Source organism: Cygnus atratus, chromosome 1 (assembly GCF_013377495.2).
Source record: "Cygnus atratus isolate AKBS03 ecotype Queensland, Australia chromosome 1, CAtr_DNAZoo_HiC_assembly, whole genome shotgun sequence".
NCBI classification, from domain to species: Eukaryota; Metazoa; Chordata; class Aves; order Anseriformes; family Anatidae; genus Cygnus; species Cygnus atratus.
In genome coordinates, this window is record NC_066362.1 from 45490560 (window position 1) to 45515406 (window position 24847).

Here is a 24847-nt window from a genome sequence, read left to right on the forward strand (position 1 = left end):
TGAATGACATTATAGAAACTTAGAATTTCAAGATCACAGATATGAATTTGTGACTGTAGAATACAATTGCTGCACGGGGGAAGGGTTGAGGAAGAAGAAGTAAGGGACCTAAAATAAGTTTACATACTTTTTAAACTTTTTAACACACTCTGAAACCCAGTTTTTGGAAAACCAGTCATGCAGTGTCTTTTTGGACAGGCACAGCAAGAACAATTTCTCTCACTAACCATAGTCCTCCAAGTATTCATTTCTGTTAAAACGTTCACAAGAAGATTGTTGACTAACTAATCAGTGGCTATGAAAATACAAAGATCTATATATATACACATAAAAAGATTAATAAAACATCAGCTGGATGTTGTATGCAGTTACTCTCTTAATTGCTTTTTCACTTTTGGTGCAGGGACTGGACTATCCCTTTATAACCCAAACTGAGGGCTTTGTCTGAATCTGGCTTAATCTTTCAGAAAAAACAACTCTTACTTGATTTGAACAGGAATGCTTGTGGCAGTAACATGTCTACCAGTAAGATCCAGAGCTTATAGAGCACCAAGAATATTTCAGGTTTTATTCTACAGAGCAACGCACAAAACCACATTAAAAATATAAATAACATCGAGGCGGTATAAATTCATGAAATAAAATTAAATTGATCAGAATTGCTTGTGCCTCCATACTTAAGAGCTGAGTTGTAATCTCCTGAATACTTCCTGCTTCTGTTTTTATGGGATCAATAGACAGGGATGGCCCACTTCTTTACTGCAGGAAAACTGAATGATTCTTTGGTCTTCTGCATCAGGCAACTAATTTCTGCCTCTAGGAACATGAGCTCACCGTGAATTTCAGACCAGCACCAGACAAATAAGCCAAACTCCCCGTCTCACAAGAGGATTACTCCTCTTTATACAGGTGCCTGATTTAGCCCATTAGTCAAATTTGTAAGGCTACTAAACACTCCCAGCTATGAGTAAAGTCCCCTGAAGTTGTTTTCTGGTTATTCAGTCCTGTACCACACTAACTGCTTTGAATAATGAAGTGCAAGACAACTCAATTACCTCAGCTGAGTGGATAATTTAATTTCAGTGACTTTCCGCCCTGATTTTCCTTCTGTTTAAGGAGATAAGGCTGTTTGCTTTACACCTCAAGAAATACCCAGAGGCCAGTGACAAGGTCCTGGAAGAAATCCTGTGAGAATGAATCATGGTCTTCAGCACAGGGTAGAGAATTGGGCAAGGGGCTACATGCTGAAGTACAGGGGGAATCCCAAGTATTGAACAACTGCTCCTGCAGTCAGAACTCTCTTCTACATGCTGAGAGAAATAGCATCCTGATGAAAAAAAAGAAAAAAAAAGCATAATTTATAATGAAAGTGTGAAGTGTGTGTCAAAATCCATCCATGCAACTTGAAGGTAGTGCTGACCATCAGAATCATCACATTTTCTAAACTATGAATGTTTGGTTTAACAGTCCTAATAGGTTACTTTCAGAGTTCAATGTAAATGGACTGTGACTTAAAGTCCTGAGTCTCAGAGGAAACTGATGGGTTTTTTAACAGTTATTACAGAAAACTTCCCAGCATTTTCATTTACATGGCCAAAAATCAGGCATAAGCTATCATAGAGGTTTCTATGAACATTTTCATATAGATCATCAGATAACAGAAATGCTATAGATGAGAATATTTAAAATCCAGACCATACAACTGTGTATTCACAAAACCCTCCCAAATCTGTTGTACTATACAGGAGTCTAATTCCAGGACTAGAGATCCAAAGCGTATGTATTTAATTAGACATTTAAATAAACTCATTCTGCTGGTCTTTTATTTGGATGCAGTAATAAATTATTTCAAAGTACTGCAAGGGTCAATGCTGCAGTATGTACACAATAAAAATAATTTATTATGGTCCTGTTTCACAGGTGTCTATAGAATAGTATGCTCAGCAAAAAATAATAATAATAAAAAAAGCTATGGAGAAGCATACAGTTCATCAGAATGACACACCATGGTAATTACTTATGTTCTTCTGGGAATATAGGTTCCAGTACAGGAAGTTCTCTGTTACAGTAGCTATGCTTCAGAAAAGTAAAAATAATGTTTATATAAAGAATCAGCAAATTACAAGATTCTGAACTTCAGCAATTACTTTTATCCTCAAATGCAAAAGAGGTAGAACTTATGATTTTACAATGTGAATATGCATATAAACTAATCTTAATATGGTTCGTGTGACATGATATGTTTGAGTACTTTGACAAACATTATTTTATGATACTTTTCCTCTGTGTGACTATCCAAACTTTTTTTTTTTTTTTTTGAGGAAACGTGCAAGTTTAGCTTTATTTTTGTAGGACTGCAGCTTTGCACAGTACTTTCTGACTCAGCATTACATACCAATTTGTTATCTAAGTTCTAGCTGCAAATCTACCACCAAAAAACTCTTAACACCACTAATCTGTCAACATTTTCTGCCTATCTGCATTCCTCAGGGAAATGGCCAGTTGTCTCCTGCCCTGTAAGGTTTTTCTTCCATCTGGAATGCAATACTTCACACAAAGTGCCGTAACAGCACTGATTTTAGACAGCAGCAGTTCCCCTCCCCAACTAGAAAGCCATCTGCTGCTGGCATCTGCACTGGTGACACACCAGAAAGTTCTGAGTTAATGGGGACTACTGGCTACCTAGGAAGGCTGTACTGTCAGCAGACCACACCTCTCAGATATTTTAAAGCTTTAATGTTTTTAATGTCTGAAACCTGTAAAAGTGCTGAGCTTATTTAAATTTCACACTATTTATTTTTCAAAACTTTTCATAATGAAGTGATTTCTTCAGTCTTGGCTCTCATGAAAAGAAGATTTTCAAAATGTATTTGCATGAAATTAAAGGGTCTTACAAAACTAAACATCTCTTGCATTATTTATTGCATGCCACGTCTGGATTTTTCTAGCCAAAAGGTTTAATTTGAATCAAAGAGAAATGTTTTGCCTGTGGATTCTGAGAAGTTAATTTGTCTAAGGAACATCTATTAAATTTGTAGACACCAGAGGGCCCCATAACACTCACTGACCTGATGAACAGTTTTTGATTCCCCAGTGGAGAAACAAACTGTAGAGTGTGCACTTTGAAGCTATGGCTGGTTAAGTCTTAGAAGGAAAACTGCCTTGAATTTTACCAATTCATTTATATACATAAAATAACCAACCCAGAACTGAAGTCCTTTGAACTGGATTGTGGTGGTTTTACTCGGGTGGGCAGTCGAGCTCTCTCACTCCCCCTCCTCAAAGGGAACGAGGAGAAAATACGATGCAAAGGGCTCAAGGGTTGAGATAAGGATGGGGAGATCACTCAACAATTATCATGACGGGCAAAACAGACTCAGAATAGGGAGATAGTAAGATTTATTGCCTATTACTTACAAGCTAGAGAAGTGAGAAACGAAAGAAACCAAAAACGCCTCCCCCCCATCCACCCTCTTCCACTTCCTCCCCCCCAAGCGGCGTGGGGGAACTGGGGAATGGGGGCTATGGTCAGTCTACAGAGCTTCGTCTCTGCCACTCCTTCTCGGTTACTCTTGTCCCCTGCTCCAACGTGGGGTCCCTCCCACAGGATGCCGTCCTTCCCGAACTGAGCCTGTGGGGGCTCCCCACAGGCAGCAGCTCTTCAAAAACTGCTCCAGATATGGGTCCATACCACAGGGTCCATCCCTCAGGAGTAAACTGCTCCAACCTGGGTCCTCCACGGGCGGCAGCTCCTTCCAGAACCCCTGCTCCTGCGTGGGCTCCTCTCCACGGGCTACAGGTCTGGCCCGGAATCTGCTCCGGCGGGGGTCCTACACAGACTGCAACCTCTGTCAGTGCAGGTCCACTTGCTCCACCATGGTCTCCTCCACAGGCTGCAGCATGGAGATCTGCTCCTTGTGGGACCCATGGGCTGCAGGGGGACAGCCTGCTCCACCAGGGGCCTCTCCACAGGCCGCAGTGGACTTCTGCTCTGGTGCCTGGAGCACCTTGCCCCCTCCTTCATCACTGACCTTGGCGCCTGCAAGGCTGTTTCTCACTCCTCTCTCTCTCTCCCAGCTACTGTTCTGCAGCAGGTTTTTTTTTTTCCTGTCTTAAATATGCTGTCACAGAGGCACAAACAATATTGCTTATTGGCCCAGCTCTGGCCAGCAGCAGGCCCCTTATCTAACATGGGGCAGCTTCTGGATTCTCGCAGAAGCCAACCCTATACCCCCCCCACTACCAAAACCTTGCCACGTAAACCCACTACATGGATATATACTTTGCAGTCAGTCAACTGTACTTCACAAAACAGTTTGAGTTGGAAGGGACATTAAAGATCATGTAATTCCATCCTGGTGCCAAAGGTCAGGGATACCTCCCACTAGATCAGGTTGCTCAAATCCAGGTTCAGAAATTTTCTGGCTGTTAGCAGTTACCTGATGCTTGTGGTTTTTGTGTTTTCATGTTTCTCCTGAACCAGGTATTGGCATAGAAAGGAGAATGAAGTTTTGAGGTGTTACAGAGCAGCCCAGCTCTACAGGGCCCTTGTATCAGCCACATGCAAACAAAACTCTCAGAGCCCTATGTGCATATTAAAGTGGGCTATGATTTTCAGTGACTTTGCTGCTGTTTCTTGAGGCTTTATTGTCAGCCCTAAGTGAGGCACATTTTAGCCATTTCAAGGCAACTTCTTACAGGGCCCAAAACCCATTTGGATGGCCTCTGCCTTTTGGTCGCCCCATTCTGAACAAAATGACTGCAGGGTAGTCCAACTGTTTTCTTCCATTATAAATAGAAAACCATTAGTAGCAGAGCTAAATTTTGCTGCGTGAATATGTAGGACTTTGGGAAGAAAACAATGACCTGTAGCTTGATGTGAACTCATTTGCAATCTTCAGTATGACTTTGGAACATATTCTTAGGGATACATTATACAGTATATATATTTGTAAAAGAAAAAAAAAAAAAAAACTTGGCTTCCCCCGCTTCAGAACTCCACACAGGAATAGAAACATAGAAACCGGAGACCTCAGTTAAGCAGCTGGAATCCAACATAGAAGTTGTTCTGATTTGATGACCACAGAAGCAGAGATGGGTCTAAAGTGTGTCGAGAAGCTGTAAATGCTGAAAAGACTGGCACACAAGTGCTTTTTATTTCAAGTAGAGCTCCAAAGAATAAAACCCAGAGGTGTACCTGAAACTAATCAGGCACATTGCCTGGTAGAAAAGGATTAGGAGGGGCTCCTTCTACTCAAATAGTATTTTACTAAAACAAGGTTCGTAGATCTTGAACTCTAAACAAAGCAATAGACCAGATGCAGCTATTTATGTCTTTATAATACCCTGATATTGAAACTATGATTTATGTGGTGGTAGAGCAAAAACATAAGCCTTCTGAAAAATATGCAGTCCCCGCCCCCCCCCCCCCCCCCCAAAAAAAAAAAAAAGGACAGTAAAAAGCGTGTGCATGTAAAAAGGTGCAATATGTTTATTTCAAATAAGTACTCAAAGACAGACTGGTAACACATGGAGAATTCAGTCAGATTCCTGCTCCAAGTTATCTTTCCCATGCAAAAAGTAATACAAGCTGAAGATTAGACTTGCCCTTTGGCAATATAAACATCGCAGAAAGTATGTATTTCCAGTAGGAGGTATTTTGTTACATTTTGATTATTAGCTCACTTCATGCCATGTATCATCCTTAGTTATAACAGGAATGACTACAAAGTTGGAGACTGCAATTATTTGCACAAGCTAGACCATGCTCATACTATTTTTGTAAGAATGTAAAACCAAACCAAGCCTACCCACATGTAACAGGTGAACCACCCTTAGATTAAGCTGTTTAAGGTTTCAAAAGTAAAAGGATTATTTTTTCCTTTTTCAGTGCCAGTGTCTCATCTCACTCTTTTCATTTTGAACCATAAAATTTGGTGTATTACACGAGATTAACGGATCACAAAGATGAAGCCATCCACTTCATTTTCTCTGAAGTCATTGTTAAAAAAAGCTAGATGCTGAGATCCAAAAGTCTCAGTGTTTAAAGTACTACTAAGAAACCTGGAAACAGTTCAAAAAGTGTTGAGGGTTGACCCCAGCCCGTAGCCGAGCACCCACACAGCCACTTAGTCACTCCCCTCTGGGACAGCAGAGAATAAGAGCAAATCAAGAAAACACATGGGTTGAGACAAAGACAGTTTAATAAATGAAAGAAGGGGGGGAGGGGTAGAGAAACAACACAAAAAAACAAACAAAAAAAAAAAACGAGATGCAATGGTAATCTCTCACCACCTCCCAAAGGCAGACTAATACCCAGCCAGTCTCCAAACAATCCCCCCGCCACGTTCTTCCTCTACCTACAGTTTTTATTACTGAGCATGATGTTATGTGGCACAGAACATCCCTTCGGTCAGTTCAAGTTAGCTGTCCCAGCCCTGTTCCCCTCCCAGCCGTTCACCCACTGCCAGCCCACTTGCTGAGAGGGACAGAGTGGGGAAAAGAAAAAGCCCTGACCCTGTGCAAGCAGGGCTCAGCAACTGCCCAAAGCCTGCCGTGCCATCAGCATCATTTCAGCCACAAATCCAAACACAGCAACATATAGACTGCTGTGAAGACAGTGAACTCCACCCCAGCCAGACTCAGTAAAGAAAGAAACCCCAAGAATTTCACTATTAATCTGCATGAGATATTGCATCATAGCTCACTATTTGGAAGCCCAAAATCAAATGCAAGTCATCTACTGCAAAATGCTTTCAGAGTGTGAAACTGTCAATTTTATCAAACATGAAAACACTCCCCTACAGTCAATACTATCCTTAACATTTGAAGTAATGACTTAGACCAGTGCATTTATAAAATAAATATGTGATAAGGCTGTCCCCAAACATACAACTTTGTCTGTAAGATTGTGGGACTTGTGTACACAGTATTAAAATTGATTTTGTCCTCCTACAGTTTGCATATTGTTATTTACTGTTTACTCCCAGGAGGTTGTAAGCAGTATTGTACAGTAGAGATGCATAAATAAAATCATAAATAAACAAAGCTAACAAGGTGCTCAGAAAGGTAGCTCAATAACTTTGCCACTGCATATGAAAACTCATTATTAGTTTATGATGCTTGCTTATTGTATTCTTGCTTATTCCAGGAAAATAAAAAAAAAAAAAAAAAAAGATAACATAAGCATCAGAAGCTGTGATTTCCGTGCACCTCCTCATAAGTAAACATCTTGGGAACGGAGAGAAGTAAGAGTCTGTAGAAGTCAGCAGTGTCTCCTCACAGAACCTGAGAGTTCCTTGGCATTCATAGGTTCATTACACCTGAAATATCTCAAACAATGCTACTCCCAGAGACAGTAGTTTTATTCATCTACCATGAAACTCATTTCTATTAAGGATTAAGGGTTGAGCACCACAGATGTTTAACCCACTAAGAGCCTTCAGGAGCTGAGTATAAACGGTGCTCAGCTTTCTGGCACTTTCAGATGTTAAAAGGCAAATGTAGGCCCTCATTAGCTCTTTGGAAAACTACTCTTCACCTCCCAAAAGTTAATACAGGAGAGCCAGTAATAAGATCTCCAAAACAACAAAGGCCACTGCAGACTAAGACTGCCCACAAAATTGACCTCTAGCACTGAGAAGTATTTAATGATTCAGTTTTAAGGATAAAGGCCACTTCTGCAGAGCAGCGAGGCTCTGCCTGTGCAGGTCAGGACTCATGGCCCAGTGTCGCCATGACAGGAGTTGCTTTGGGGTCCATCCCAGTGGAAAGCACCCGTGCAGCAACTCATGTACTACTTCTGCCCACACAGCAAGAGCTTTCTAGGAAAACTGAGCTTACCTGTAGTCACATCTGAACATATACTATGCAAAATTGTCTCCCCCAGCTTTTAGAAGCAGTATCACTAAGGCACAGCAAGAGAGTGTGATTAAGGACATGACTTTCCATGTCCAACTTAACCCAAGACAAGGAGGCTCCACATCCAAGTAAGCTGAAGCCACGTTAAGGAATATAGGGCACAATGAACAGCGAAAACTGCAGCTGTCAAACTGAACAGGACTAGAGATTTCTTTCTCTAATACATGCAGGTCACACAAATTTGTGTTCTGGAATACTGCTGAACTTAAAAAACAGTACAAATTAAAAAAAATAAAACAATAGTTTTGAGGTATTAGAAATTTTATAGCATGTGCACAGCTCTATCGCTTATCACAGGCCTTGATGCAGATGTGCCTGAAAAAGCAGAATTGCTCAGGCTGTGCCCTAGGTAGACATTTCCTGAACAAGCTTCACTCCCTTGAAAGTGAGCAGCAGCAGCTCCAGCTTCCCTTCCTCTCTCCTGCCTTTCCCCACAGCAGGTCAGGCTAGCAGCAAACAGGGATATTCTCTATTCCACAGTGCAAGCAAGCTCACCTCTAAATATATCTAAGTAGAAGTTTTTAAACTGCAAAATAAATACAGTTCTTACTGTACATTTTGCTGCATAATTTACAGTATGCCTAACGTTTGACGTGGCACATGTAGTGTTATTTAACCTGTTTTTCCCTTCAGCGTAGCAGATGCAAGAGGCCCATTTGAACAATATTAGGATCTCCCCAGAAGGTAACAAATAAAGATTACTTTCTGGGCTTTTTACTCCCTGTCATAACAAAATAGTGATCATCTTGTCTGCTCTTCAGAAGCGGACCTTTTGATACACTAGGTGCTCCTTTGTTACACACTGTTGCTGATTTTGCTTTAGAGAGAGGTTTCTTGGCTGCTGGCACTAAGCTTCCATTCACTTGCAAGTTTCTGGTTGAAGGCTGACTTTTTGTGGAAGGCTGTGCTGGGTTTTTGGTCGCTGCCGCTTTGGCTGAAGTTTGAGGAAGCCGTACAACAGACAGGGGAGTGCGTTCAGGAGGTTTGGATGAAGTGGATACAATCTCAGGGGTTTTACTGATATCTTGGGTCTGTAGACACTCTGTGGCTGGTTTCTTATTGACAGCTGATGGTACATTTTTGCTTGTAGATACAAGTGTAGGTGGGGGCTTTGACACTTTACTAACTGCCAGGGAAGGTGCAGAAGCTGAGTGCTTTAGTACTGAAGCAGTCTTCAGGTTCCTTGCCAGGACAGAAGCTGTTTGTGGAGCTTTCTGAGGTTTCTGAGACCCAGTTCCTGAAGCCTGAGTTGTATTTTCAGATGGTTTTGCAAGGAGCTGCTGAGAATGTGAAAATTTGGCAACAGAACGCAGATTTGTAACGGGTGGCCGAGCTGACCTCGGAGCAACAGAATTAATTTTGGTTTTAGTGACAGATACAGGTTTGCATTTAGAGGGGACACGCTTCTGTTTTGAAGCCATTGTTTCAATTGTTGCAGGCAACTGAGACAACTGTTTTTTAGAGGATGAGACAACAGAGTGTGTCCCTGGTGCTGGGGAGCCTTGGGCCAGGGCAAATCTCACCTTTGGAGCATCAGGGGACCGAATACGTTTGCGTAACGTTTCAGAGTGAACGAGAGCTGTTCTTGATCTTGCAGATGAAGAGCTTTTGCTTGCAGGCTGTGCAGGAGCAGGAGCTGGTGAGTTGCATGCAGGAGACTCCAGTTTCTTTGAGGTGCCCATTGATGGTTTTAAAGGAGACTGTGAGCCCATTGCTGAAGACCCATGTAGCTTGGGCCTGGCTGACAACAACTTGGCAACAGAGGATGGGTGCACTGGCACTTTTGGTGATTCCAGGGCAGGGGACTGAGGACGTTTAGATAAAACTTTCTTCACAGTTGCCCCATGAACAGCCTTTACTGCTGGAACAGGAGTAGGGGGTTTTGATGGTTGCTTTTGAAACATATTGACAGCTGACATTGGATTCATGACAGGAGGTTCCTGAATTCTGGCTGACGAGCTGGGAACACTGTCACTGGTGACGCCTTTCTGAAACGCCAGGATTTTCTGCTCCAGAGTTGCAAACTGAAGCACTCGGCAGGGATCGTATTTAAGCAGAAAACCTTGAAGAGTATCCCAGCCTCCACCAACACGTACCATCACATGCTTGCCATGTAGCATCTGAGAATGGAGGAAGAGGGGGGTGGGAACAAGAGAAGAACATGAGAAATCTTGTTTTATGCAGCTCTAAATCTTCTTCATACATTATAATTTATTGAAATCAACCAAAAATAGGACCTCCTTTCTTACAGGGAAAGATTTTAAGAAATTATGTAGCAAATAAAGTTTGTTTCCCAATTCTTCTACTAGTTTCTCCTGACACATAATGATTCTCTGCAGGAAGTAATGAAAAAATATATACAAGAATGCATTTCAACCATTCCGTCAGCATTTTTGTTTAGTACACAGAGTTTTGGATACAGGTTTTGTTCAAATTATCAACATCCTCATAACTTTTTAAGCCCATTAATTCCAGAAGAGAATGCTCACCTAGCTGCAAATTATAAATCCAAGTGTCCGGATTTCAAACAAGCACTTTTCTCAGGATATTCTATTGCATTATCCTTATTTATGCTGCAAGTTGTTACTGAAATTTTAGAAACTCAGAAAAGCATTAACTTGCTTAGTTTAGTGTGGTTGTAACTGCAAAATCAATGGTTGTAAGATCTAGTTAGCTAGACCTGTTTTGAATAGTGGATTGGATCATGTGGAATCCCAATCTAAATCATTCTGTAATTTTAAAACAATTCCAAAAAAAAAAAGAAAGCGTATTTAAGTTAAAAGTATTTTTTACCCATTTAGAATATAAACTGTAGTACTGAGAAACCACTTACTCGTATGAAAAGTATTTTATCTCCCAGTCTATAGCGTCCTTCAGATAAGTATTCAATTGAAAATCGATGGGAACAACTGCAAGGAGGATCTTCTGCTATATGTTTAACCTAGTTATTAAAATTGAAACCTGTTAGTATTTTGACAAATGCAGGTTTAATAGATGAAATAATCAGTACCTCTTGTTGTATTAAATATTATCACCCCAGAATCTAAGAAAACACTAGAATTCTCTTCCCTCACTAGAGAATCTCAGCTACATAAAGCTTCAAAATGGAGAACAAAAGATTAAAAGAAATAAAGAGTACATGCAGACAAATATTTTGGAGTTGTCCAACTCCAATTTTCATGATTTCTTTAATTTAAACATATTTCTATTTTCCTTTTAAAGATTTGTTCATAGTAGCATCAAATTCCAACCATAACATTTTGAAGACATGGTTATGGTCTCAAGAAAGTGAAATACTGGTGCCTGGATCTCTCCTGTGAGTAAATTGGTGTTCAACAGAACCAAATTCATTGCTACACCTTGCCCAGAGGCACTTCAGCGTTCTCCCTCACTTTTTCGAAGAATTTGGTAAGTTATTCTTCTATGTAACACCCAAGAAGCAAATGACTGATGAAAGGAGGAAGGTAGTCCCCAAAAAAGTCCAGAGTTAGAGGAGGTGGGGAAAGGAGAAAGGGGAGAGGGGAAAAGTTTTATTTAAAGTGTTTGTTGAAGCATTTCAAAGCCTACTTTAACATTTGATGAAGTTCATATACAGTCATAGAATACTGATGCACAACAACAATTGAATGAGAGGCTAATTCCTATACTCAAAGCAGCAGTGAAAGAAAGGGAGAATCAAAGTAAGTTATATGCACCGAGGCACTACCTCCGAAACCAAAAACAAACAAACAAACAACAACAAAAAACCAACAACAAAATTGTTTAAAAGAGGTGCAACGCTTCTGTTTTCTATTTAAGGCTCACATATATTAGATGAAAAACTAAGTCTGTGATTACTGAGCCAGATCACACAAGTACTAGGCTAAAAGTTTGACTTAAAGACCTTTTCACAATAAATAAGTACTTACTGCCTCATGTAGTTCCCCATGGTGACAACATGACTTTGCTGTGCTAACAGGTGATGCTGGTCCAGAGGTCATTAGCAATGTTTCTTCTAGCTCAATTTCCTTCTCCAGTTTTACTAGCACAGGAGGTTCAACTCCATACCTCAACACAATTAAGTAGAAAGTTTAAGTAATAATATAAAGAAAACAAAGAAGTGATGATGACAAGCAAGAAAAATTCTGAGTAGCTAGACTAAGAGGGAGCAGAACTACTATTCAGAGGAATAATTGTTTTGATAATCAAAAGCGAAGAAGCAGCTCCAAGTTTCTGGTGGAAATCCTCTCAAAGGTGGTCCTAGAGCTACCAGGGAAGGCAATAATAATATAGTCAAACCTGCACAACTTAGGTCACGACCAATTTAAACAAACTATCTTAAAGCTTCCTGCTCTGTGCCAAAAAGAAATTGGCGTTCTAAATTTAGTGAATAATAGAGTTGATTCATATTTAAAGCTTACATAAAGCTGCTAAAAAGCTTAAAAAAATAAAGACCTTAAGAGAGTATTTACTGCTCACAAAATTCTTCCATGATGTACACATACCTATCAGCCGATGGTAGCATTTAAAAACAGCTATAAAAACCTATATAAAATAAACCTACACAATAAAAACATATAAAAATAAATGGATCAGCACCTCTCCATGAAAAGAATGAAATAAATATTTGAGAAAAATATTCATATTGTACAGTAGTCCTAGAAATACTACTCATTACTTTCTGCACATAATTAACATCTACTGCGTTGCACTTAATGACCAAGAATTGCCTTAACTTTTACTTAACAGAATATATTCTTCAGTTTCTGGTTAAGAGGATGTATGGATCACATACCTGGATACAATGCGTCCAATTTCCAACAAACAAAGATACACTTGCCTTGGATCCTTGTGCAAAACTAAAATTGAATTAAAAATAAAAGGGAATTTACTGTGGGAAGGCCTCTGCAATGAGGTACAGAAAATAAAGAATAGATTATTACAACTCAGCCATAATTCTACCTAGAGGCATGCTATGTTAGTCTACTGAGCCAATCTGACATGTACTGTATCATGGATAAAGCACTAAAATGCTTTTCAACTGTAATTTTCTTGTCCATAAAATGTCTAAATTCATCCTGGCACTCCTGAAATTACATTCTTCTTTATCTCCTAAGAAAAATGTGCTGTACGTGTTTCTTTGCTGTTCCTTCTAGACATGAACTGGAAAGCAAGAGAGCTGAAGAGCTTTTCTTTCCCTACCCTTAAATACATTATAGCAGTCTTATAGATAAAGAGCATAAAACACTGAAAAATAAGAAAATATATTGTCTGTTAATATATGTGCATACAAAGATACGCGCCACACACTCTATGGGTGAACAACCACGGGAGAACTCAACACAAGAGGTCTAGCTGACCAGTGGATGCCTATGCACAGCCAGTCAGCCTTAGTGGTTTAAATCACTGACTGTGAAAGAATAGTCCAGGTGACTGTCACCATTTCAGCAACTCATCTTTTTTTCTTACTGCTTTAAAAATTCAGGATCTGTCCACATGGCAGATTCACTCAGTTACACTAGAAGATACCACTTTGCCAGTGGAAGCTCTACCTCGTACTACACGCTCCTTTCACCCTCCCTGCTTATCAGTCCCCACTCTATCCACCCAAAGGTTTTCTTCAGAATTTGGAATCTTGGTGAGTCTGTACTCTGAGAAAGAGGGCCAAACCCCCTGTAAGGGGTGAGGATGACTTTGGTTTAAGAGCAAACACTCAGATTTGAATATCAGGTACTGGCAGTGATCACAGCAAACCAGCAACACGAGCTCAGATATGCTTATTAGCAGAGTTTTGCACTAGGCTTTGCTTTTCCAGGGCTGTACCTAGATGAGCTGCTCTGCACACGCCTCTTTTCAGAACAGCTCTAACAGTTTCATGCACTTGACTGTGTAGGCCCACTAAATCATGAGCTCCTGAATTTTGAATCATGAATCTGGATGAATCATGAAGCTGAAGAAAGATAGAAGGGTAGAGTGATAGCCAAATGGTATGTAGATGACCATGGTAGCCATTCAGGGTTTTCTTGACAACTTTGGAATGAAAAGATTCAATTATTTTTACTACCACACTACAGAATGGAAAAGGCAGAAGGAAATCAATGTCTGATTTGTTTTTGGTTTCTTGCAACTTCCATCTTTAGGTGTACAAACAGGAAAAAGAGAAAAGGACAGAGAAAGAAAAGAGTTTTAAATCTCACGCAAGTAATTACTTCCTCCCCTGCCTCCACTTAAGCCTCAAAACTGAGATGCTGTCAACATTTTCTAAGTAGTCCATAAGAAGTTGTTTGAATGCTCTAGAAAACAAGGCAGCCCCGTACTTTCTTAGCCAACTAGGAACGCTGTCTAATAACTCAGAAACCAAAGGCTGGGAGAAAGGTCATTCAACTCCCATCAATACAAATGGGCATTGTTCTTTCCCCACCATATCAAATATAAGAAATAGGAAAAACTGTATATATAATTTTATATAGTGTACCATTTATATAAACAAGTCTGACTTCCTTCATGCTGTGCAGTAACAATATTCAGTAGAAACTGAAAATTCACTCTGAAGAGAAGCTTAATGATCCAGCTCCTTATTTACAGATGAAATTAATATCTTTTGGATGTTCAATTTGATATTTAAAATTACTTCACTTTAAATAAGTCTGAAATGTTTCCTAAAGTGTAACAAGAGAATGAAGTCAGATGTTCTTGCTTACATTTGTTAGTCTACTTATTAAAAGATCTGATTATGAAGGGTAAATCTACAATAGAAAGTTGACCCAAAAATAATCCAAAAGGTACTGGAAGTAATTTCATCTTCTTTTCTCTAAGTGGTTCCGTCAGCTCTAAGAAATGGTGTAAACAACAACAAAAAACCACTCTTAGCAGAAACGAAGATATTGGACTTGATGTCAAAGGCATCCCATGATGGCTACTTGCTCTGATATCTCAGAAGCAATTTATTTCCTCCATGGCCATCCCTACTTTTCAGGAGTTGCAGCTACATGCATCTGGCAGGAAAGGAGAAATATCAAGTTGTCTTTCCCCTATTTCATTCATAAAGAATGGCTTGAAAGTTTGATGGACAACATCAATGGAAAGAATGTGTCATCAAGGAGGCTGCAAGTCTGCTCATTTCAACTGCCAAAAAGGCTCACAGACGATATTTATGCCACAAAGCAAGTTTGTGTCATGAGTTACAATCAGACTTCAAAACACTTCTTGACTATGAGCAAAAGCCACAGCATTAGGAAATCCTGTCTGCTTATCTCAGGGAGGCTAAACAGGTTTTAGCAACCCATCCAGTAAAGGAACTAAGATGTTTAAGCAATGAAATTCATACAAGCTGAAATTAAAAGAAAGAAAAAAACACAGAATGCTAGAACTAATTTTCTTATACCCCAGTTCTCCTACTCATCTGTATTTCATGGCTCTGAAAAAAGAAACACTCCCTAGTTAAATGAGAATTAGACAGATGCAAATAAGGATGTTTTCTCAACCGCTTTAAAAATGAGTGATGCAGCAGAGAAGACATAGGTAGTCAAACTAGCAAGAACTTAAAAGAAAAGCAGTTAGTCAAAGGAGCACCTCCCACTCAAATAACATTAAATGATACAAAGACTTCAAGAAAATCTAGTAAATATTGTGACACATTCATTTGATTACTGAAAATTAAGACTTTTTGCAGTTTTTTTGCTGTTGGTTGAGAAGATATTTTGCCCTTTTTTTTTTTTTTAAATAGTTGGCTCACCAAAGAAAAGTTTATATTAATTCCTTTTCATTGACATAATGAAATGTTCTTCTACCAACTATTATTTGCCATACAATGGAAGCACATTCTCTTAATTAACAGTCAAAAAATTTTATTCCATCTGTAAGTATCTATCTAGTAGCTGTTACAAGTGACAGGCTGTGTGCTGGAGCAGGCATACACACAGTTGGTAATATTTATTTTTATAACTATCTTGTTAGACAGGAAAATAAAAATGGCTTAGAGTTATGTCAAGTAGGTCCTGAAGTAAATGCTAATTACCAACAGACTGTTGTCACTTCAGGCCCAACGCCCCAATGTAGTTACCAAATTTAGCAGTCATGAATGCATTATTCTGAGTACTTTCTGCAATAAGAACGAGCTCTAATACCAAATAAAGGATCTTATTGTGAGTTGACTCCATGGCCCTGTGATCTTCCAGCACAGGGTAAGCATAGGGAGAGGGGAGGGGAAGGGACACCACAACTCCTCTTTTCTCAGTCGGCCTTTTTACTGAAGGAAAACATGAGAGTTTGCGGCCCAGCTCTCACTCCCCTCTTCCTCCCACACGGCACTTTTAGAAGGCTGGAAAAGCATTATTCACGTTACTGGTCTTTCAAGGCTTTTACATAAACACTGCCTTAAAATAAATAAAATCATTAATAGCTTGCACCAGACAGACCCAGTCTTAAAGACTATATAGACTTCACAAGACTATATACAACAGTTCTCCCGGACCAGGTAGCTATCCACATACAGATCAAAACAAGTCTTACAAAAAGGTACATTTACCTAAACCTTCAGATTCAAAGAGGTAAGTTTCATCAACTCCAATGGCCCTACACCAGTTAAGAAAGTTGGCTGTATTATCTCTGGCAAAAAAAGATCCTGATGGAGCATCCTTCTTACATGGAACTTTTTTCATTGGAAAATTCTGACAAGGGAAGAAAAAGTACATTGGACACATCAACATTACCAACAAATTTCAAACCATATTTTTCAAAGTAAAATACGCCCTAAATTTGGAGTACAGAAACGGTGGCTGATAATTATTTGGGGTTCAGGAAAGACACCATGTATTCTGTTAAAAAAGGTACTCTAATGTAGAAGGCATTCAGCCTTATCTATGATAACAGTAACTGAATGAACAAACCATAGCTCTGCAACCTCTCCCAAAACTGCCCATACAGTTGACTTTCCCATTTCCCAGGTATAAGTCTTACTGGCGTTTTCAGAGGGCTAGACAATGATTCCCTCCTCCCAGGCTCTGTTCACACCAGTAGAATGAGCACAGACAGAGAACCCCAAGCCAACTAAACTCCCTGACTTGGAGCACAAGACTTGACAGCATTTGGCTGCCCAGTTGCAACATTTTAAAGCCCAGTCTAGAAAGCAGAAGAAATCAGATCAATCAGCAAGGGACAGTTTATTTTTATTGGACAAAGGTACAGAAGTTAGGCATCTTGCCCTCCTTAAAAAAAAAAACAACTAAGGATTCGCAGCATTCATACAGCTCTTGTATAAATACCATTTGGCATCCTAAGACTGTTGTCTTGTTCCCTCCCCATTAATAATAATTCTAGCATTGGTCATCATATTGCTTACTGGTAAATATCTATTGTTTAAGACTTGAAGTTCGTAAAAATAAGCACTAATGCCCTCATACAGATAAAACACTAAAATCTAGACACACCCAAAAAAATGGTTTGGGTAAGAAATGCTTCCCCCTCACCAGTGGAAATACTATCTATCAAGGAACACTAGCTGGTAATCTACTGTTTGACAAATCCAAGCAATGTTGTAACTATACTGAGTACCTGTACTTTGAACATGCACTGTGCGTGTACATGGTATTATACTCCAAAGTGACAGAGCACTATTTTTCATGTTATAAACACAGAATCATATATTGCAAGTTGCTTGAGAGTCACATTTCAGCTCAGCCTTGGTTCCTAACAAAAACACTGAAGCCCATTTCCAAGTACATCTCAATTTGGACACTTTCATGGCTAACCTATATAGAATTTACCCACGAGTTTCTGGAATAAAACATACCACCAAGAGTCAATGGGTATCTTGTTACCAACACACACTGCTGTTATCAAAGGAGCAAGCAGAGTCCAGTCTTAGACTGGATGTTCCTCTGGCAAGACTTCCCCTGAAATCAAACTAAAAACCTAGTAAGGACCTTAGGATTCGATCAAAAAAAGTGACATTTATTGCATAGAACCAGTTTACCCATCTATAAAGCCACGCTGCTGTTGGTGTCTGGATACACAGCATACAGAACACCACGTTGGGAAATCTCACCTTCTTTCCTTTTACTACTTCATAAATCAAAGAGCTTATATATGAATTAAAAAAATAACTCACCCTTAAGTTATTTGAGCTACAACATTTTTTAATTGTGTTTTGAAGAACACCAACCAATTGGCAGAGTAGTACTCCATTATCAAGTTCTTCTAGCAGTTGTTCTGCTGTGACTTCTATTCCTAAAAAAGAAGGCCAACATTGGAGTTACTCCACAGAAGATAAAGAATTTTCATACGAGCTTACAGGCAACTCAAACAGTGTTTGAGTGTTAAAAACTTCCCTTAAACTAGGGTCCATAAAGGAAGAGATGTTTGGTGATCACCACTAAGCACTATTATTGCTTAGGCTCATTTAACACAGGTTGACGAACTTGAATAGTTCTTCCCATCTATGGGCCAGACCACAAAGAAATTGCCACTGAAATAATAAAATAATGAAAGCATTTACAAGGGAATTTCTGAAATGCTATTTTTAAAGAAAGACTTGTTCCTCCCGCCCATCTATATGGTACAGCTATCCCCCCATATAAAAAAAAAAGTAATGTAACAGACTGAAAACTAGTAGAAATATCTAAGTAAACTAAAATCAAATATTCACTTAATTAGACTAGCAAGATTCAGAAATATAAATTAGAAGGATTAATCATCTTGCCTTTAAGAGTTGGAAGCTAATAAAATCTGAAACCAGAACATGCATTTTAATGCAATTCTCCTAACCATTCAGGTTCAAATGCACCAAGCCTTAATAGCATAATGGATATTAAGTGTCAAGTGTTCAGCTGGATATTGGAATGTGCTTTGAAATTTATTGGACAGTGATTTATTTTTAACCTCACCCAACAAGCCAGACAGCCAGATTGACAGATCTTCTTGCATAGGCACCAAAGTTGCTTCATGTCGCACAGATATCCACTGGTCATACAGGCACACATCTGCCAAGCCTGGGCCATGTCTGGGGGTCAGAGGACTTCGGGGACTTAAGGGAAGGTCATCTCCAAACCACACCTGTGGGAGATTTCAGTAAGCTCAACACAGTGAGGTGTAATATTTGCAGTCAGATGATGAAATCTCAGCTCTGAATTATGCTAAATACTTATTATTCAAAGAGTAAGTTTTAATTTCCCTTCAGACAGACACACCAAACCAACACAACAGTAATCAAGAATGCTGCAGCTCTCATTAGTAACTCCTGTATTAAAAGCACCACTACATTCATTCTCTTGGCTTCACAGTTACTTTTATGAGGCTATAAACAAATATTCTTTGGCTTTACAAAGACATACTTTACTGCATATGAAAAAAAACAAAACAAAACATGCATAATATCTGTGCTGGTTTTTTCCCTCTTCAGCACATATTAAGTAATACTGTCTGTAGTTTAACATAAAACTTACTGCAAACTACTGATTTATCTGATCAAACTTTTCTGATGCATTTGTATTTAAATCATTAAACTGTTGATGTTAAAAGAGGAAATATTCATATGTAAGAACACACACACTTGAACATAAATCCTTAGCATTTCTCTTAAGGAGTGCGTATTTTCAGACTGATAGGTACCTTCTCATTTCAAGAAAAGGACCGCACAGAAATGTCATGTACAGAATTCACAAAGAGAAAGAGTCCTTCCCATATTCTTGGCTACTTTCCTTTAGTTCGGGAAGTATGCGTGTCCAAAATATTTTTAAGTGATTAACTAAAATGTAGGGTTTTAAAAAACACCTCTTAATTATCAAGAAAGTTTTTAAATAATCTCATCCTTTAACTTAGAAACCTTCTTAGGCAATAGCACTTAGGAAAAGAAAGTATCACGTATCTGATTACAACACTGGGTTAACCATCTTGCCACACTAGTCTATTTGTAAAAAGGGAATACTTTTTTTAAAGTCCAGAGATTACTCCGGGGTTTCTAGCATTTCATCTGCTTCAGGGTAGAAGAGTTTGCGTAAACAAGTATTATACAGAACTTGAACATTGCAAAAGACATTTACCTGAACGGCATTCTGCATGGTCACCTGCATTTACATTAGCTTCTCCCCCTGGGGAAAGAGAAGAGAATTTTTAATAGTCATTCCTGCTTTCTGAAAGATCCCAATAAAAACTCACCAGGCAAAATAAGAGCATGTCTAATCAGGAATGGAGGGAGGAAAGAAGGAAGTATCTTGGCAGTTAAGGTTTTGATCCAGTGTTCAGGCTATTTCAGCTCTCTGCCCTTGAATAAAGTAGTAATTATTACAGCACAAAGTAGCGACGAACTTCATGTGCATAAATAATACTCAAAGAGTTGCATTGTTTTAAAGAGCTGTAAGGCATTTACTTTGCCAAAGAGAAATATTAATACTCGAACCATTCTTGACTTAATAGTTCTGGCATTTACTCTCTCCTTCTAACCTATCAGAAGTATATCTTGTACATGCACTCAGACACACGTATGCATCCTGAATTTACTTTAAATAGTTCAAAGATTATGAAGAATCTTAAAAGGAGAAAAACATTTTGAAGAATAAAATTTCTTCTTGCATAGATACATGAGAGAAATCTATGTTTTTATTGGTTTCTATATGGATTTTCACTTAGATTTCCCGGCAGCTACCATAAACCTAAGTTTTCAACAGAATGTTGCAAGTTGTTGCAACAATATGGTTATCAGGACAATACCTTTGCAAAGCAATCCTTAAGGAAAGGTTTAGAGGCAACCTGGTCAACACCTCCTCTCCTGCAACCAACACAGTATTTTCCAGCAATATTTTCAATAATAGAAAAACCCAGTACAAGCTCTGTGCTGGGCTGGGGATCAGGAAGTCTCTCCATATAGGCTCCAGGTTTAGAGATGTGCAGTATTACCAAGTTAGCTGTATAAGCACATACTGGAAGGAATTTCCTCAGCATAATTCTCCACAGTGGTTGTGGAGAGCATTACCTACAAACATACCCACGCAAGTCTTTAAGCCAGTTAAAAACAATTTTCTTGCTACATTACTTAAGAGTTACAGTAAAACTTCACCTTAGGCTGAAAAACAGACTGCAGACAGTCAACAGCAGTTGTAAATCACGTAATTTCCTTTAAAAATTACTAACGCAACTCTACTGCCTCAAACACTTAAGTGTTATACATAGATGGCATACTTCTCACCTTCTCCATCTGCTTCACAACATAGCCTTGGTAAGACATGAGACCCAACAAAGAGGGCCTATCGCTCCTAAAAATCCCCCTTCCTCCTTACTAGAAAGCAGAGGGGTGCTGCTGGTTTTCCCCTCGCACTACCTTGAGCCTCATGCATCACGTAGGACCATGCACATCAGAAATTTCAAACAACTTACCTCTACAATAGGCAACTGAGCAACTGCTTTGTCTTTGGACTACAGGCACTTCCTTGTATCAGGACTCAAAGATACTCAGTGGTATCTTTCCCTCTCCTTTACTTTTATTTCTAGGGAATTAAAAACAACAACAAAAAAAAGAAAGACATCCTCCCCTTGATGTTATTTTTCCTTCTATGAATGAACAAGGGAAGGACAGGGTATATACCAAGCATTACTAATGAGCAAGTTATGCTTCCCACAGCTCCGTCCAGGGGAATACATTTTCCTTTAGCATAAGAAAGCTATTGTCCCAAGAGAGTCACAGTAAGAGCCTCCATTGATTAAAAAAATAAATAAAACAACAGCAGAAGAGCCAGTAGAGAAGTTGGTCTCATTAAAATAAGGAGCTCCACATAGGCTAACAAGAGCTCTAGCATGCTAACTGCCAAGAGGAGAACAAAAGGCAGCCTAATTCACAGGGAGTGCTCAAAACACGAACAAAGCGAAATATTCACACGACAGCTATCACAAGAATGTTCAGCATCTGCAGTTTTGTAGAATGCCTGACAAAAATCCAGTCTTAAAAAAATATGGAGATTGAGGAAAGTTGTGGCACTTGAACTTCAAGGGCCTGTTCTTCTAAAACAAGTTATTTTGTAAGCCCGTATTCCTCAGGGCTCTTTAGAAAGTCAGATGGCTTCGCTTATTATTGGGGCAACTGAATCGCGTTTAACAAAAAAAACTCTGATGAGACAGACTATCCTGAGTGGATTTTGAGCTGAAAGCTTAATTTAGCTTAAGTGTTATCCATTCTCAGAACCCCAAACAGTCCTGTTCTCAGACTGCAAGGAGTGCTGATCAACACAACCTCAGCACTGACAGGGAGAGGAATGGGATGAGAAGACCCAGAAATCTCCCATCTTCAAGCAGCCAACATGCAAAGGTGCAGAATATGTCATGGCAAGGAAAAGAATATTAAATATAATAAATATTAATATATAAATATTATTAATATATCGATATATTTATATATTAATATAATATAATTATAATGAAATTAACATTAAAATAAATAAATAATATAATATGATTAATATGTTAATATATAAACATCAATATTAATATTATTAATATTAAATATTATAAAATAATTCCATTGCAGGAATAGGTAGTCATAATCAAATCTGATTTCTTCTAAAACCAGTAGGGTTCCCTGCATCAAAAAGTTGTACGCAACTGACGAGGAAAGTATTTGATACCGAATTCAGACAGCTCCAGCTAAAACTGTATCAGTTTCCATGCACATCAGTTTTTTACAACTCACCTTCATTCAACAGGCATTTAGTGTGCAGGTGTCACAGCTGTGAAAGAGAAGGTCCCAGAATGAAAAGATACCATGTCATTTGGCCATGTCTGGCCATGCCATTCCCATTTCCAGGTCAGCTGGTACCCCTAAGGTGCCTAGGAGCACCCCTTTAAACTGGGGAAGCAGGAGAAACTTGCAAGTGCTTCCCGTCCAGGGGCCAACAGCTCCAAGCTTGGCAAATGTAGAAATTCCTGACCACCAGCACCACTCCCAGAAAACACCTCATCTCCTCTGGCCCTTCTGCTGCCAACAGGCTCCAAGGGATGGGAGGAGAGGAAAAACACTGCTTAGTAGTACCTGATGGCAGGGCCGATACTGCAACGCTGATTTGCTGCAAGATGGCTGGTCAGCCCCAAATTATATATTGGGGAAGGCAGGAGCTGCCTTCAGCTGCCTGACTGCCAAGCCTCAAGTAAAGGACTGGAGATGTGGACCAACATTAGCAACGGAGGAAATATCCACAGACACAGGGCATTTCTCAGGAAAGGGGGTGCAGACACCCTGGACAGCTTCACAAGACCATACTGCCTGCTTCTGCTCCCCAGAGTGCTGCCCACCACTTTGCCCCCAGGCAACCTGAGCAACAGCACCAAAGCCTAATACTAAAGCACTTCACGCCAATACCTCAGGATGCTAAGCACATGCTCTTAGATACTACTCATGATAGCCTGCTTAGTATCACTTGTATCAGGTTTTACAGATGGGGCCCAACCAGCAAGACATGCTACACTAATTACAAGCTGCTCTTTAGCAGATGAGCCACATCCAAATCCCATTTTATTAGATGGCACAGATTACAAGGAAACAAAAAAATCCACAACTCTGCAGCTATGTAAAACATAGATGAAGCAGCCACTGATCTAGCTTATGTGGAACCTGAAGGGATTCACAGACTCATTAAAAAAAAAAAACAACCTTGGATATGTAGTTTTACATCTTCACCCTTTGTTTAGGATATATCACACATCATCTTCTATTCCATCAACATCCCAAGGTAGTCACAACAGACTAACCCAGAGCAGCTGGAAACTGTGGATTTGTCTTGACAGCACCTACTGAAACCCACATTTTAAAATGCTCTGAAATGAAAGAAGCTGTCAAATCAGGATCTGTTGAAAGATATCCCCAGGATATCCAAATTTTTTTTTGTGCACATATCCCAACATGCAGAAAAAGAGAGGTTAGCCCAACAGGAGACGTCCTCGGAGTGCTACTCTGTCACTACAGCAATTACAGAGCTCTTTTGCCACATGGCTGAGTCAGCAGGAGCTCTGCTTCCCTGGGGAGGCCTCAGAGGCACGAAGGAGAAGGAACCAGACAGGTCAGTCCACGGCAAAGGGCTCGGAGGTGGCAGCCCTCTCCTTCCATCAAGGCGTGCTGATGGTGCTCCCCAGGGGCTGCCTTTCCGCACCCCTCAACGAGGGCAGGCACAGCGTGCACCCACTCTCCTCTTGCAAAGGGGGAAGCGCCCGCGGGGCTCAGGAAACCCACCTGAGCTCAGGAACAAGGGTTTCATCACAACAGCTGCCATCTCCGCAGACGTGCAGCCGGCTCCTCCACCACAAGAGCATCCAGTCTGCTTTCACCCCGCCACCTGCTTGCAGCGAGCCAGGTTGGCCGAGCAGGGTGATGAAAACAATCTCACTGCTCTCCCTCCCTGCCTCTTCCACAGAAGCCTCACGGAGGGGATCATCACTTGACGCCCAGCGAGCAGCCTGCTGGCTGGCCGGCATCAGGAGGAAAATCCTAGGACTTCAATAGGAAACCCTGCATCACTCCCAAAGACCCACGCGTGCATTTATCACTACAAACGATAAATGTGATAAACGACCAGCTGTGTCTTGTAGCTCCTAAACACATCCATGCACTCTCCCCATGTCTCTACGTGACACCACGCCAAAGGTGACACGCAGCATCCCTGAAATACACCCAGCTTTCGCTTCCCACAAGCGCAGCACGGCAGCCCCGGGCACCTGGGAGGCCACCCTGCAGGCTGCGGTGCCACAGCTGTCCCCGACCCCCGGCAGCGCTTGGCCACGCGTGGCGGCCGCCCCCCTCCGAGAGACCCCCCGGGACTCACCGGGACCCGCCGGCAGCCTCCGCAGCACCGCGCTCCGCTCCCCCGCCCCGCCCCGCCCCGCGCCGGCTGCTCGGTTCGAAAGAGCCAATCAGCGCCCGAAGGGCGGGGTCTGGATGGGGCGGGGGCGGGGCTTGTCGGGGCGGGGCCGTGAG

The 24847-nt window shown here is 40.4% G+C and overlaps 1 protein-coding gene across 6 annotated transcripts; it reads right to left on the minus strand.

Moving 5' to 3' along the window:
* Positions 1-5476: 5476 nt before the first annotated feature.
* Positions 5477-24759, minus strand: GAS2L3 (growth arrest specific 2 like 3). 6 transcript variants are annotated; one of them, XM_050713912.1, is made up of 11 exons: positions 24696-24739; positions 22574-22610; positions 21268-21377; positions 19938-19985; positions 18783-18951; positions 18008-18126; positions 16427-16568; positions 12695-12758; positions 11829-11967; positions 10754-10861; positions 5477-10040 (listed from the first exon to the last, which is right to left on the minus strand). In XM_050713912.1, the coding sequence occupies exons 4-11, from the start codon at positions 19965-19967 to the stop codon at positions 8619-8621; spliced, it is 2193 nt and encodes a 730-aa protein (XP_050569869.1). In that variant the 5' UTR covers positions 19968-19985; positions 21268-21377; positions 22574-22610; positions 24696-24739; the 3' UTR covers positions 5477-8618. The 6 variants fall into 6 exon arrangements, with proteins under 6 accessions (XP_050569869.1, XP_035407680.1, XP_050569871.1 ...); XM_035551787.2 differs by lacking the exon at positions 24696-24739 and adding an exon at positions 24107-24668; XM_050713914.1 differs by lacking the exon at positions 21268-21377 and having other exon boundaries at positions 24696-24759.
* Between the last annotated feature and the right edge of the window lie 88 nt (positions 24760-24847).